The following is a 16,168-nucleotide window of genomic DNA, read 5'->3' on the forward strand; positions in this document are numbered from 1 at the left end:
GGCCACTGTCCGTCGAGTGCCTTGTTGACCGGCACCACCCGTCGATGACCTCGACTGGACAACTCGTCTGTGATGACTCTCAGTGACCTTTGGTGACCCCAGGGGTCCGTCCGCTGGCCCGTCTGACCTCTGTGTCTGTCTGTGTCTCCAGCTGGTGCCGGCGGCCCACGGGCGCGCCTCCCCCGCCTACGACCTGGGCTACCACACGCTGGTGGCGCGGCCGTCGGCGCCCTCCCCGCGGCAGCAGCCGTCGCCGTGGGGCGGCGAGCCTCCCCAGACGGCCGCCTGCTACCCGGCCGCTGCCATGCCCTCGTTCAGCGTGCGCGAGCCGCCGCGGCCACCGCAGCTGCCCGAGCCGCCCTCCAGCAACGAGCTCATCCTCACCATGTTCAAGGGCAAGCGGACACATAAACCGGCCCCGTTTGACCGGCTTCCGGATGAGCTGATCCTGCACATCTTCTCGTACCTGTCCACCAACGAACTGTGCTTCTGCGCGCGCGTCTGCCGGCGCTGGTACTTCCTCGTCTGGGAGCCGCAGCTGTGGACCAGCATCACGCTGACGGGCGAGTCGACCGGCGCCGACCGGGCGCTCCGGCAGATCGTCAAGCTGCTCTGCCGAGACACGCCAGGCACGCTGTGTCACACTGTGGAGCGGGTGGAGCTGAACGGGTGCGCGCGACTCACCGACCGCGGCCTGTCGCTGCTGGCGCGCCGCTGTCCAGAGCTGCGTCACCTGGAACTGCGCGGCTGCGCTAACGTCAGCAACCAGGCGCTGTTCGAGGTGGTCACCAACTGTCCCGGCCTGGAGCACCTCGATGTCACCGGTGAGAGAGGGGGAGAGGAGGGTGCCGCCGGGCGATGGGAGGGTGAGGGCGTGAACGGCAGTGGCACGGGACGGGAGGTTTAAAGGGAGGATAGGAGAGCAGGAGCAGGAGCAATTGAAAAAGGAGAATCGGAGTAGGAGCGGAAATGAGGTTGGAAGGTAGCAGCGGAGGCATGACTATTGACTATAGTAGCGCCACCCTCCAGCGAGCAGTCCAGCTGTAGCGCCCTCTGGTGGCTATGTTTGGAAATTTGTACCGACTGCTGAGACGGTCCATGCTAGGTGACTTGTTCGGCTTACGTCTGTCGGACCAAACAGCTGAGCTGTACTGAGTTCTTTGTCGCGTGCCAAATCTTTGAAAGATGATCGTGCTGTCATTATTGAAAACGATACATTGGTTGTTAACGGAATATTTGCTCTTCAGTCGTAATGTCAAATATCACAGAATGTGGCGAATATTCAAGTGAGTAAAGTATTACGAAGTATGGAAATATTCAATGAAAGAATCAAAAATACGGAGACGCAGCGGAGACATTTGATTCAAAATTAGACCATCGACACTATTGTCAATATCATTTTCGAATTACGTCTAGAGGGACAACCGGGTCAGCTATTGTGCTTCGGCTCTTCATCGCCTTAGCTATACAAAGCTGATCCCACCACTCAGTCATTTCAAATCCAGCCATGACATGGCACTCACTCCTAATAAAGGTCTTTTAACATTACCTTGTTGCACCTCGTGCACAGTGTCAATAATTATGCCGATGGTACCTTGGACAGTGTCTTTAATTATATTTGTATTACCTCGCCACGGTAAAACCGTTCGCGAAATCTAGCTTTTGGACCAATTCCATATGTTATTCATTCTTGCAGCTTTGCTCATGAGTACTAGGCACAAATGTAGCTTTCATTCTTTTAGCTGTACCTACCTATGCTGAGTTGGAATCATCATTCATACCCGTGAGCGGCTGCGCCGCTCCGGGGGCAGACTTATCGCGCCATCGAAAGCGAAGCATGCGTGCAACCAGCCCGCCTGTGTCCTCTGATCGATACATACAGCACAGACTGCCCGACATACACACTACACAGACTGCCCGAGCCGGCTACAGTCACCGAATGTCGCCCCGTCACCCCGAGGGAGCTCCCTGACGGAACGACTGAGCCGTGTCACCCGGCCGTGTCACTGTGTCGGTGTGTCGCTGACACGCCATACCATCGGTGTCACCCATCCGTCTGGGTGTGCCACCGGGTATTCTTCGTTCCAGTGTTCGTTTGTTATCGCCAACAGGTCACTTTTCTGCTCGACTTGCGTTCCTCGTATCAGGCATTTTAAAAGGAAGATCAGCTTTCTGTAGATCAATTAGACCAGCCCACATTTTCCAATTAAATTGCGAATTTCATTTCTTTTAAGAGTTTAATGCTGGATCGATTTTTGCTTTTCCGGGTGTTTTGTGCTGCATGTATTTAGCTAACAGCAGCGGAAATTAAGTACTTGTACACGAGGTTATTTAATACATTAAAAATGATCAAACTATCAGGCGACTCGGATATGCACTTCGTATTTAAGCACTTCTTATGTCACTCGTGTCATGCACTTCAGGTATATCATTTTACGTATGTCGTAACTTACGGTCGTACAGCCTTAGAACTGAGTTTCGGACATCCTGACCGGGAGTTTCAGGGGCCTGTCACGACATTCGGCTTGAGGCTCAGGCTAACGTAACTTGACGTAAACACGATACACAGGGGTCACAAACACACGATGTTAACATAGATGTGATATACGTAACACCCCGATAACAGTGTGCAGACTTTACTGAGGTCTGCGACTGTCTGGATTGGCTAGCGGGACCTTCCGGGCAGTATGTACGCTGCCGTGCATGTCGGTAATTCTGTTCGACCGCGTCGCCTTATACCGACATTGGCCATGTCGAGTAATGATGGTATGCTTCGTAAATTGAGTTTTTATGCACAGGAAGTGCATGACTGGTGGGCAATAACTTGTTCGAAATTTACGGCGATGTGGGTTACATTTGATATTCGTCGCGCCATACATAGACCTCTGTATTAACAGAGGTCTATGGTCGTGCACTATATACAAACCGTTGGTACAACATTACTGGAAAGTAGAAGGTGCAGCACGGAGTAGCATGCGACATTTATGTTTCACCTATTTTCCCGACCTACCATTAAATTTTCCCACATCCGCATTTTCCATTTTCCACATTGTTTTCCACACGTCATATGTGTCCTGTATATGGGTCTGTTTCAGTCGCACTTCCTAACACCTCTAGATTCCTCCAAGATTGCTTCCCTGTTCAAGTGGCAGCTCTAGCCCCTACAAAGCCAAGGAGGGCCCTGCTCCAACCTCCTCTATCTTGCTCTTGGAGGAGTTTAGAGGTGTTTGGAAGTGCGACTGGAACAGACCCATGTACCTTCTCGTCCACCGGCTGACTCCCCCTAACCGCCCTCTTGCAGCAGGCACACGACATCGTCACCGCTGTCCTCCCATCTGACGCCGTCCTCCCTCGGCAGGCTGCCACCGGATCACGTGCATCGACTTCAGCAGCGAGACGCTGGCCGGCTCCGAGCGGCAGCTGTGCCTGCAGTACGTCGACCTGACCGACTGTCACAGTCTGACCGACGCCGGCCTGCAGGTGATCGTGCACAACTGTCCGCAGCTGCAGCACCTCTACATGCGCCGCTGTGATCAGCTCACAGGTGAGCGGCGCACGGACGGCACGGGCGGCACGGGCGGCACGGGCGACATGACGGGCCCCGCACCGACCGCGGGGCGCAGCGGCCTGCCGCCTCAGCCGGGCCCAAGGCATGCACGTTCCGAAGGAGCAGTGCCGGTGTGATAAACCGGAGGAGTTGTAGCGTTTGCAGTGTGGTAGCTTTTCGGAAAACGTTGGCGGTAGATTATTTCTCAGCATTTCGCTACTGTAAATTATGTCGTGTCAGTAGTCGAGCATGGTAGTTATAGTTAGAGTGCAACGTGCTTTTCAATGTCTTAACTGCTGCTTATTCAGCAAGCTTTTGTCGTTCCCGTTTAGCACGAAGAACGGTTTGTCTTAAACTCTCGCTAGAATTGGTGCTTCTTTGCTTTATGTCCAAGGTAAACCAAGCCTGGCAACTGGTTACCCCCCTTCGACTCCGCCTGACACCACGCCTGCACCGCCCCCTCCCTGTCTCCGGCAGACCTGGGAATCCGGCACGTGCCCAGCTACTGCGTCAGTCTGCGCGAGTTCTCCATCTCGGACTGCAGCCGCGTCACCGACTACGGCCTGCACGAGCTGGCCCGCCTCGGGCCCACACTGCGCTACCTCAGCGTGGCCAAGTGCGACCGCGTCTCGGACGCCGGCGTCAAACAGGTGGCGCGCAGCTGCTACAAGCTGCGCTACCTGAACGTGCGCGGCTGTGAGGCCGTCTCTGACGCCTCCATGGAGGTAGTGGCCCGCTGCTGTCAGCGGCTGCGCGCGCTCGACATCGGCAAATGCGACGTCACTGATCACGGCCTGAAGATGCTCTCGCAAAACTGTCCGAACCTGAAGAAGCTGAGCGTAAAGAGCTGCGAGATGATCAGCGACGCCGGCATCAAGTTCATCGCCTACTACTGCCGCGGCCTGCAGCAGCTCAACATCCAGGACTCACCGGTCACACTGGAGGGCTACCGCACCGTGAAAAAGTACTGCAAACGCTGCATCATCGAGCACACAAACCCGGGCTTCTACTGAGCAGCCGCCGCGGCACGGCACAAAACAACCACGTGATATTATTTATTATCAACATAGAGACTGTATTGTACTGAAGTGTGATGTTTTAACCAGCGAGTGTCTCGTTTTTGCCGCCCTGCCCAGCGGGTGACGGCGCCCGGGTGCCTTTTTATCGATGACGTGTCATAGATATGTGAATGCCAAATATTTGTACATATTTTGCTTCAAGTATATGTGTTGTTATTTTTCTGAAATTAGCCTTTACACATTTGAATGAAAAAAAATGAGTCCAATATACATGATGTATTTGTTTGTTTGTTTCTTGTTACACGCTGAATTCCTCCGCTCACTACCGTAAACAAATTCGTTGTTTACGGATGAAACATATGTACTAATCAATAAAAGTGACACATGAGCTGTATGAAATGAATGAACTAAACGCTGTTCCTTATCTGTTGAGTGGTAAGCTACGATCGGAAAGTCACACTGAACAGGACACAGCAACGCTATACACCACCCTACTAACGTCCTTTGCGTTATGTTGCTATGTCCTTTCCGTTACATCCTCCATAGATCGCCATACATGTTAACAGACGTCGGCCTATCCTACGTCATGTTCTTCCCACCTACATTCACAGAGGAATTTATATAACTCTAAAATTGAACGTGCCGCAGGGCAGTGGTGACACAGTTATCACTTGTTCAGCGTGTGCCGTTCTCGCTGTCCCATCATGCGCTAGCTGGATGGGACAGCAGGATGGGAGTAGGAAACTATAGGTTGACAGGACTATCAACTTCATTATTTTGCGCCGCACGCAGTAAAGCTCCCAAGAACACCTTTCTGTCCAGGTGCATCCAAATGGAAAAGGCGCTGTTAGGCAGTGAAATGAATGCCGAAGAAGTATGAACTAACAAGGAGTGCATTTAATTCCGAGAGTGCTGTAGCTAGTTCCGCTCCAAGCTTTAAAGGGTCCGTTACCGTGCGTTTCATTCCGGTTTTACCTATACGTTTGTGTGAATCTCGTAGATACACAAACTAGCATTTAGGTATATAATGCCGTGCTATCAGCTACTAATTGAAACTTGCATAATATGTGACAGGGACAGATAAAAGGAGGAAAAGAGAACAGAAAGCAAAATATGTAGAGCGTCTTCTACTGTCCCTCCTTAATCCAGACCTGCATAGTGTGAGGATGTTCAGCGCCATTGGCCCAGCGACGGTAGGTGATTGGGGAGCTTCTCATGATGCCACCGGCATGAATGTAAGATTTGTCATTCATGTGATAGACGATGCCGTTTTGGTTCAACATGTAGGGGAACACCACCGAACCTGTCCAAAAGCTGAAGCCGCTGCCGGCCGGCTCGGCCGCGTAGGGCACACTGACGGGCGTGGTTCCGAGCAGACTCTGGGCTCGCGGCGCCGAGAACAGCACGCCCTTCTCCGGAGCTGCAGGGACACAGTGCGATAAAACAGTGAAATTCATCCACTCGTCAATGATACAGCGATTGGCGATAAGCCCGAAGCCGTAAGCCCTGAGTCGATTCAGTATTACTCAAATTTATATGAATATGAATAGGAATACTGGAATAGGTACAGTGGAATCCGCTTCATAAATCCACCTTGGTGACAAGATGTTTTGGATTTATTAGCCTTCGCCCCAGTGTGGGGGGGGGGGACATATGTTACCACCCTGTCGCGTTTTTTGCGTGTGAATAAAAAACCGCGGCGCGTAACGCCGCGCCGCTTGGGGTAGCATTTGGTACATCAATTTTGGACAATGTGTGAAAATTTTGACCCCAGGTCATGTCAGGTCAGGTCACCAGGTCAAGTTAACTGACCAAGCCTAAAAACAAGTTTGCAATCATGTCCAGCCTGCAGTGTTTGTCAGAAAGATTTTAAACTTGGTGGATTGCATGCTGGTATGGGCGCCTACAATTTGCATATCTCGGATTTTTTATATTCGTGACCTAAGGTCAGGTCAGTGGCGTGACCTTTCCATTACAAGTCAAGGGAGAAAAATGAAAATGCCTCTAGATCCGTGTGTACGCATAGGAACAGTCCAAATATTTCAGAATCACAATGATTTAGACCACTCGTGATGGCCAAGGTGTCATTTTTGCTGATAGCCTCTAGAAAGGTCATCCGAGGTCATTTGAGGCTACAAACAGTTTTTTGCCAATAACTCGCGATTGGAAAAAGATAGAACGCTGGAGATGGTCTCATTGTGTTTGTCTTGTTGAGACGCATCGACTGATATGCAACATGACCTTTTCCTGTCAGGTCATGACCTTGACCTGAGGTCAAATTTTCAAGTTGACCTTTCAAGGTCAAATTATAGTTCATTCGACGCGTCTCGGCGAGGGGAACACGATTCTGGCAATAGAAATGTCGTGGCTTTTTGTAGTCGAAAGTTAATGTCGAAAAACGCTTTTGGTAAAAACAGCTATTTTTGGAGTTTTTGCCCTCTGGAGGCTAAACCGTTGACCTGAGGTCAATTTTGATAATGACCTTATCAAAAGAAGAGTTCAAAAGCTATCGATTGCTTTTCCATGCGTTTTCTATCTACCATAGTTCTTGAGATAGCGGCATGTTTTCTGAAAAATATAATGACAATTGGCAAATTTTGACCTTTGATGACCTCTGGTGACCCCAATATTGCTCTAAGGTGAAAAATGCCTGAAATACTTTCAAACGTACGCATTGAGAGCTATCGACTTCTTTTTACCGCGTCTTTCTAGCTGTGAAACTATTTTTTTTCTCTCTATACGTTGTTACCGTGTTACGTTCCTTATTTCTATCATGCTACGGTTGGGATTACTGTTGGTAGCGTGGCGTGCCGAAGTTAACCGTGGCGTTTAAAAGGTAGCGTTTGTTTGAGCTTCCGAGCTGCTCTATGTTACGTTTGCCTAGTTCGGTGCCGTTCAGTTCAGTTCGCCGTTCATTCTCTCCCCCACCATTTGTCCCACAACAGACTGTGCAAGTTTTCAAGGTAATTATTTACATATGCACACATTATTATACATTGATCATGGCTATATACACTGCCCCAAATAAGGGCCGCACCCTTTTACTTACATGATATTGGGTAGGAGGTATGGACGCACACGTCGCGCACTGGGCAGTCCAACGTAGCTCCCGAGTGGAGAGCGAAGAGAGCGAGATCACTGCGGGACTCAGCTTATATACCGCGCCTCCGGCGGTTGGCATTTGCCTCGGGCGCGGCACGCAAGGCTAGTCCCGCAGGACAGAGCGCACAGAACATGGCAGGGCAGAACAGGACAGAGCAGAACAGTGCAGAGCAGAACGAGGAAGTAGATGGTGCCGCCGACTCGACCTAGTAACGGTCCGTCCGGCCGCCGGCCTGCCCTGATTGCTGCCCAGAGGGGTTGTTGTTGTTCCCCTCCAAGTGACAGGCGGCGCCGAACGGTGGGAGTCGGCCGGCCAGGTGATCGTAACAGGTAATGAAGAAGATGAGCTCGCAGGGGCGGTGCCAGGTGGCCCGGCTGGGTCCACCCGCGCCGGCGGAGGCACCTGGGTCTCATGGACTCTCCGCTGGTCGCGCTGCTGCGCCGCTCCGTGGTTTCGCCGCGCCGCGTCCTCCCCTGCGGATGTTTGCGCGGCCCAGCGCGGCCGCTGCCGCATTCCGCCCCCGGCCTCCGGCAATGCGGGGCGGAAGGGATGGTTCTACGCCCATCAGCTGGTGGGGTGACGATGCGGTCGCGTAGCGGTCCGCCGGGTCCGGCGGCAGCCACGGCCTGGCCGCGTTGGAGGGGAAAAGTTTCCCACATCCCTCCGATGAATATAGATGACAGAGCGATTCCGAACTCCGGGTAGATCTGTGGGTCATAGAGCACCTGTCAAATCCTGGACATGTTGATATTTCAACTGAATTGGGAGATCCAAAAGCTCAGTATAGCTAGCTCTGCCCCGGTACTGCTTCCTCTAGATCCTCAACTATGGTTTAATATTTCTTACTGCGTTACTGCGTTGCTGTCGCCTTGGTACTGCATGACATGCGTTACTTCCTCGTCATTTACAAAATAAATGGCCATTTGGAACCAATGTGGACTAGGATTTAAACTTGGTCGTGAGAGGAGCGGAATGGCGTCAAACAGTCGTGCCTCAGTAATAACTGGTTATGACTTTGCTTAAATTTATTCTTTTCTTGTGCCTTTGAGTGTGAGAGTAGCGCTCTCAGCTCTGCCGTATATTCGCATCCTTATCCCAAACTCGGACAACTAAACACAAAGTATCGGCTTCTTGCCTTGCCACGTTAACAAACGTTTCACTGGATTCTAGTCCTTAAGCATTGTACAACTTATATGTATATTAATGTAATTTTTGGGCGACTCCGTGACGTCCCATCACTGATGCCATTTTAGTGACAGCCGAGCATCTCTGTCCCGAGCGTAATTGACCGTCCCATTTGTTGGACTACACAAGACTGCCGGTGTGCAGGTGCCAGTACCATTGTGCTTGGACAGTTTGCCATGACTTTGTGACCCTTTTAGCCCGCTAATGGTGACCTTCCAGACAGTGATAGCTCACTCTGACGCGAACTCCTCCTATCTGCAATGGAGTCGACCCATGTTGAAGACGGAGACCACCGCTGTGGACGCCGATGGGTTTCACTGCTGTAGGGTCCCAAGAAGCGAGCAGCAGGTGTGCACTTTGTGCTGCCTGGGCTGTCTTTGCAACCTTTTGGCGCTTGGCTATCTGCCACTGCAAGTAGGTACTGCAACTAGAGCCGACGCTCCATACACCGGACAACTGTGAGTCCTGATATCGCGGGAGGCTGAGTTCGCTCAGAACATCGTTGCCCAATTCTCGTCATTTGTAACGGCCAGGGATGGACATTGCCGCAGAATTGGTCTAGTTGTTCAAATATGCTTGTTTCGATAGAGCTGTACTTTTATGACCGTTACCTGGCGTTCTAGTTAGTCTCGGCAGTTCAGCGTTCGGATGCAATTATTGGCCTTCTGGCAGCGCTCACTCTTATTCATTGCACTCCATTTAGACTGACTGAAAAAAAGACATTGACTTCGCCGGAAGACATAGGTATGCAGACGGTATTTGGTAAAATAAATGTGCTGTACCTCGGACAGGGTTAGGAACAAGTAGGCCACCGCGTCCTTTACATTCATTAACAACATCATAGTCCTCTAGGCAAAATGATTCAACACATTTAATCACATTTCTGTTACGGTAACTTTAGCAGCTAATGCACTGTACCCTTGCATCTGACCACTTGATTGGCCGATGTTGCAACGCTTGCATGTTTGGCAGTAAGCAATATTAAACCATCAATAACATTTTAGACACTTGCGACTTGCGAGCCCTACAGTCTGTTACCTACCTGCGTACTTGTTTCTCCGCTAACGATAGCCGTGCTGAAGGCACTGAAATCAATATCCACTGGAATGTCTGTTCGCCTTATAAACACATTTATACACTTGAAGCCATGTACCATCATACTGGGGCGCAAACTGATTGCAAAGCTATCCTTACTTTACTCCCAACTCAGTTTCCTCAGGGCAAGGGCATATTATAGGTCCTCAGGGACTATAACGGTCAGGGGTCTCCTATCCGCTGAGACCTCGCGGGCCCTGGGTCGGCCGTGCCGCCGCCTCCTCTCTTGGGGGACCTGTGGAGTCAGTTCGGTCACTACCACCTGTGACTCTGCGTCCGAGGAGGACGAATAGTCCTCCCGGAGCTGCGGCTCCTCCACCGCCTCCAGCCCGTTCTCATTCCGCTGCTGGCGTCTCCAGCAGCGGTCTCGCATCCTGACCAACGCGTGGTCTGGTAATGCTCTGGAAGAAACTGTCAATCTATGTTTTCCCATGGTCAGCGTTTCCCGTTCGCAGTTTCCGGGTTTCCGGTTCGGTCATTGTGCTGAAAGCACTAAATAAGAAACGAGTAGCGTTATGGACACAAGGCCTCTACCCCCGAACTAACCCATCTCTAGTCGGGTATTGACTCACACAGGACGATTGTTTATGCCCACTTCGCTCTGATGGGCTGCAGTCCCAATCAGGCGTGGAGCAGCGCTTCACCCCACACAACGTTTGGCCCGAAGCCGCGCTTGGCCTACCGCTCAGTTGATGGGCTTTTGAGGCGTGTACACTTTGCAATATGAGACGGCAGCCGGTCCCTCATAAACAATCGTCCCGGGTCACTGGTAGGGCAATCGCGACTTCGATAAGTGCGAATTCCATCGCTCACCTCAAAACTCGTTGCTTTCAGCACAATGCACGAATGGACCCGAGAAACCCAAGAGAAACCTCAGTGATGACGCGGAAAGCACCTGGGCATACACTGTCCTCAGAGGCACCCCTCAGCCCCACACTCAATTTGGCCACGCCCATCCTCCGTCCCTACACCAATCAGACAGAGCGGAGGGCAGGGCCTAATTGCCGCGGTACCGCCGCGAGCCGGCGCTGGCACCCCGCGGTGACTGACCGCGAGGGCCAAGCCGCCCGCCTGGCCCACTGGCCGGGACAGCTGGGGGAGATGAACCACTGCGAACATGAACGGCCCGATACCTACATACATGACTTGCATTTAATATTAAAGGCAAAACCAAATCACAATATAAGAAATATATTGCAATAAAAACAAACAAACAGAAAAACGTTGGGTTCGCCGCCCTGTTTGGAGCGGAACCGACAATAAATTAATTAGCTCGCCTTAGGCGTGCTTAAGATAAAACAAGTCAGTTTTTAGAAATCCCACCGCTGCCACCACTGTGAAACTATTTTTTTTCTCTCTATACGTTGTTACCGTGTTACGTTCCTTATTTCTATCATGCTACGGTTGGGATTACTGTTGGTAGCGTGGCGTGCCGAAGTTAACCGTGGCGTTTAAAAGGTAGCGTTTGTTTGAGCTTCCGAGCTGCTCTATGTTACGTTTGCCTAGTTCGGTGCCGTTCAGTTCAGTTCGCCGTTCATTCTCTCCCCCACCATTTGTCCCACAACAGACTGTGCAAGTTTTCAAGGTAATTATTTACATATGCACACATTATTATACATTGATCATGGCTATATACACTGCCCCAAATAAGGGCCGCACCCTTTTACTTACATGATATTGGGTAGGAGGTATGGACGCACACGTCGCGCACTGGGCAGTCCAACGTAGCTCCCGAGTGGAGAGCGAAGAGAGCGAGATCACTGCGGGACTCAGCTTATATACCGCGCCTCCGGCGGTTGGCATTTGCCTCGGGCGCGGCACGCAAGGCTAGTCCCGCAGGACAGAGCGCACAGAACATGGCAGGGCAGAACAGGACAGAGCAGAACAGTGCAGAGCAGAACGAGGAAGTAGATGGTGCCGCCGACTCGACCTAGTAACGGTCCGTCCGGCCGCCGGCCTGCCCTGATTGCTGCCCAGAGGGGTTGTTGTTGTTCCCCTCCAAGTGACAGGCGGCGCCGAACGGTGGGAGTCGGCCGGCCAGGTGATCGTAACAGGTAATGAAGAAGATGAGCTCGCAGGGGCGGTGCCAGGTGGCCCGGCTGGGTCCACCCGCGCCGGCGGAGGCACCTGGGTCTCATGGACTCTCCGCTGGTCGCGCTGCTGCGCCGCTCCGTGGTTTCGCCGCGCCGCGTCCTCCCCTGCGGATGTTTGCGCGGCCCAGCGCGGCCGCTGCCGCATTCCGCCCCCGGCCTCCGGCAATGCGGGGCGGAAGGGATGGTTCTACGCCCATCAGCTGGTGGGGTGACGATGCGGTCGCGTAGCGGTCCGCCGGGTCCGGCGGCAGCCACGGCCTGGCCGCGTTGGAGGGGAAAAGTTTCCCACATAGCCCTCTTAGTTTTTGAGTTAGAGGTGGGTGGTAACATATGCCCCCCCCCCCCCCCCACTAGGGCGAAGTTGGCTGAGACCGCCACTGGGGCGCGGGTTAAGCGGTGGCTTTATTAACCGAAGTAAGTCATTTTCATTAAAAAAGCATGCATCGCGGCTGCACGTTCGGTTCTCCTGCAATACAAACGTACAGCTAACATTCCTCATTACCTTACTTATTCCAGTGATTAGTGAAAGTGACCAGGGGCTCCGCCACTGCACTGGTTGGGTGGCGGGGGTCAGTACCCCCAATAATTGTGCACCTCAATTGTAATTGAGGTGCATGGTGATTGCGCTCTTGAAAGCCCTGAAGTCCTTCTACTTTTAGAAGTCCAACTGCTGCAGACCGCTGCTCCAGAGTGGTTCTTTGGGAGCGGTTTGGATGCCACATTTCGAGTGGGGAGACGTCAATGCGGACTTTGAAACTCCCAAGTGGCTTTATTAAGCGGATTGGGTGGATTTATTAAGCGGATTTATTAAGTATGGGTATCTACGGAGAAAATCCGTGAACAGCTCAATTGGCCACAATAAGCGGCTGGGTTTATTTTCCGTGGATTTATTAAGCGGATTCTACTGTACATACGCCTACATATGTTGCCAAGAACTCCTCGGGCCATAGAAGAGAACTACATACATAAGTGGTAATGGTGAAAGAAAATTATTATGTTGCAGACTGAAAAACTGGTGAAGAAAATCTGCAGCTTGTTTTGGTTATAGGTAATAACTTTCCTTGCGATGGAAAAAGCAACAGAGGATGAATTATGGCGATATGTTGTCTTCTGTTAACCCTATTAGTGGCAGGGGGTTGTTTTCATCCACCCCTCAGGTTTTTCGGGAATATCTCCGAAACCACTGAAGCTACGATGCTGAAATTTTCTTACTTTTCCTTAAACTAAATTGGGCACATTCCCTGAAAATTTCAAGTTCATAACTTTACCATGGGCGGCTCCAGAGCACTGGGAATTGGGGGGTCCTATTCGTGAAGCGAGTCATTTGGGCGAAGATCACGATGCTGATGTATTATAACTGTATGCACCAGTTTTACGAACAGTGAATGAAAGGTATCATGTGATAACATATACAAAGTTATTGTGCATCCTCTTTTGACAGGTTTTTGCTATAATAGGCGGATCCAGGCGTCCAAAAAGGGGGGTTATGTTTTACCTCCCAACATAGGTGCCCTGACACCGCCTATGCACGACCAATACAATTGTAGGTAGTCGTTCTCTCATAAGAAAATTGTAACATAACAAGACCATTACCACCCTTTTTAGAAACAGTACCAACAAAAGCCTTATTTACTATACTTTTTGTGTACCCCCAATCTCAATGATCTGTATCCGCCTATGTTTTTTTGAAAATGTATATTTTTAGGATCCATGTGAATTCCTGGTTCATTTTCTATCGATCGGCAAAAGTTGCGTTAAGATTGGTTCAGAAACCTGGCCGTGATAAACAGTCTAAAATGTGTCTGCAATTTGCCCGTTTTTACCCCCTCTACCCCCCTATTGACATTTTTAATTTTTATTTTTTAGAAATGTAGATCACGTTGAGCGAAATCGAATGCCGTTTGAATTTTGAAAATCGGCCCGTTAGATCTCGAGATATCAGGGGGGGGTCGTAAACAGCCCCCCCCCCCCCCTGCCACTAATAGGGGTAGCCAGGAGCCTGCCACTAATAGGGTTAAGTATAGACGCATCTAGTTAGGAAAGACAATAAGTGCGCCTGATATCGAACATATGTGCATTGAAAAAGCTTGGATCAAAAAGGGAGGGCGAGTTACGTTCTCTTCTTACGACTTAAAGGATAACAGCGAAAATTTTGAGTAAGTACTGCGTCGGAACTGACCTTGGCTTCTTACGATGACCTTGTAGTCTCCCGGCCTGGAGTCGCGGATTAGGTCGGCGGCCCTACGGGCAGACACGGAAGACCAGTCATTTTAGGCATAGTCACTGGATAGGGGAAGGCGGGGGAAGCCCGGCATAGTAAGCTCTTTTTCATTTTTATTACATACCATACGTGCTGTATAAAATGTTGATATCCTGTTAGCTAGCTAAGTTCATTGGCCGTGTCTTCCCAAAAATTCGGTTTCGTGGAATAAGTATAAGGTTGAGAAAATCGACTTTTAAAAAGTGTTGATTTTTCTGGGGTAAGCCCGGCATAGGGGTAACGCCGGCCACCTCCCCAGCGCTTTACAACGAGTTGATGAAACCATTATGTGTCTTCCAAATATTAACGGAAAGTGAAATATTAAAACTCATTAGAGCCGAAAACTTTTTTTTGTCGACTTTCACTGCGATTTTAACATATGTTTGTCAGGCACTCTTTAGGAGAATACATGTGCATTTTTAGCCAGATCACGAAACCGGAAGTGTACGTTTCCGGTCTGGCAGCTTTTGCTGCCAAGCGTATCTTACATAGTCAAAAATGGAGTGGTTTGTCACATTTCAAAGCACAAGCATATCAAAACCGCGAGGAAATGATCTTTCGATACCAACAACCTTTGCCACAGAGTGTCTCCTGTTGGTGCATGTGCAATTTTTACGAACTATTTTATTTACGTACCAGATATGATCTTGAATATGTGTAATTGTTCGGATTTCCATTCGACCGTAGCCTGCAAATAACGACCGTAGCCAATAATTCTCAAGAAAAATGAGCTCGAAATCCAGACCTCAGCTAACAGTTCAGCTCGTTCTGAGATATCATGTTCTTTCTCTCATTATTTCAGCTCACACGCGCTTCCCCTCCACACAAAATCTTATATAGGATGCGACGAAGGTTTTGATGACTTCCGTCGACCGTTTATTTAAAGCAACTTGGCGTGTTTCCAATGTGCTCCTAAATATCGCGTTCCTTTCAACGAATTGTGTCCCTGAGTCTTTCTCTGAAGCGGAGATTATCTAAAAAGCTGACCTTTACCAATGGTGGTCACTGGCATGGTTGTTTAACCATTGAACGGCGCATTTACTGAACGTCTACGCATGAAGGTTTAGCTTTACAGTTGAGAGGTTCGTAGTTGCGCTGTTGGCATGCTCCAAGCTGGCAAGTGGCAACACATGGAAGGACGCTGCCTCACACTTCTAAAGCCCCCGTTTTCACCAACAAGCGCTGGTAGAAGAAGTTTAGGGAGACAAGTAGCGTCACGCATAAGCCCCAATCAGCATGGTCCTCCTGAGTCTCAACCGTCCCCAAGATCGTCATGAAGAAAGCACCTGGGAAGGCTGACCATTCTGCGGAGAATCTGAAGTGTTATTCATAATGATCACTCGGATAATGTTGTCCATTGATAAGGGAGGAACGCCCTTGGACTGAAGGCGCTTGACTATTGGTGCGGCCAAAATAACGAAAATCAGCAAGCCCAGAGCCCTCAGATTTGCACGAAACGGAGAATCTGGCCGGTAGAAGAGTGGAAACGGAGTTAGGTATGTAGAAGCGGGTCTAGTTCGGCGACGGGTCTCCGTTTCAATGGTTTCAACACACGGACCCCCCAAAACGAGCATGGGCCCAAGTTCCGACAGACTTCTGCGAAAAATTCTCGCCGCAATGGTATGTCGAACGATCACGATGTCCTAGCAGGGCCTGAGCTGAACCAGCTGGACGTGATCTAGCAAAAGACGAAGTCGATCCCGACTACTATCTAGAAAATATACTGAAAAAGCGTGCATTTGGCATTAAAAGACCACTACCCCGTGTTCCAACGGCGCATGGTGTCCCGCAGGTCGGACAGTATTTTCATGCTGGACGGACCTCCATCTCATCGATCTTCCGGAACTAGGCGGTGCCAGGACCATC

The 16,168-nt window shown here is 50.5% G+C and overlaps 2 protein-coding genes and 1 long non-coding RNA gene across 4 annotated transcripts in view; 1 reads left to right on the forward strand and 2 right to left on the reverse strand.

Annotated features, from left to right (window-relative positions):
• LOC122379255 (F-box/LRR-repeat protein 7-like) overlaps positions 1 to 4,851 on the forward strand; it is a 47,043-nt gene extending 42,192 nt beyond the window's left edge. For both annotated transcript variants that reach the window (XM_043361281.1, XM_043361282.1), the window contains 3 exons: positions 152 to 824; positions 3,359 to 3,544; positions 4,025 to 4,851. In XM_043361281.1, coding sequence (XP_043217216.1) covers positions 152 to 824; positions 3,359 to 3,544; positions 4,025 to 4,560 — 1,395 coding nt within the window. In that variant the 3' untranslated portion in view covers positions 4,561 to 4,851. The remainder of the gene's footprint in view (positions 1 to 151; positions 825 to 3,358; positions 3,545 to 4,024) is intronic.
• The window catches only part of LOC122379259, a 31,343-nt gene continuing 20,002 nt past the window's right edge, over positions 4,828 to 16,168 (reverse strand). Inside the window, exon 4 of the mRNA XM_043361290.1 lies at positions 4,828 to 5,986. Within this exon, the coding sequence (XP_043217225.1) occupies positions 5,694 to 5,986 (293 nt within the window). The 3' untranslated portion in view covers positions 4,828 to 5,693. The remainder of the gene's footprint in view (positions 5,987 to 16,168) is intronic.
• Positions 7,519 to 12,327, reverse strand: LOC122379262. Its single transcript, XR_006256151.1, has 2 exons — positions 11,621 to 12,327; positions 7,519 to 8,376 (listed from the first exon to the last, which is right to left on the reverse strand). It is a non-coding gene; the product is annotated as an uncharacterized LOC122379262 (long non-coding RNA).

This window comes from Amphibalanus amphitrite, unplaced genomic scaffold, assembly GCF_019059575.1.
Source record: "Amphibalanus amphitrite isolate SeventyFive unplaced genomic scaffold, NRLGWU_Aamphi_draft 000074F_arrow, whole genome shotgun sequence".
NCBI classification, from domain to species: Eukaryota; Metazoa; Arthropoda; class Thecostraca; order Balanomorpha; family Balanidae; genus Amphibalanus; species Amphibalanus amphitrite.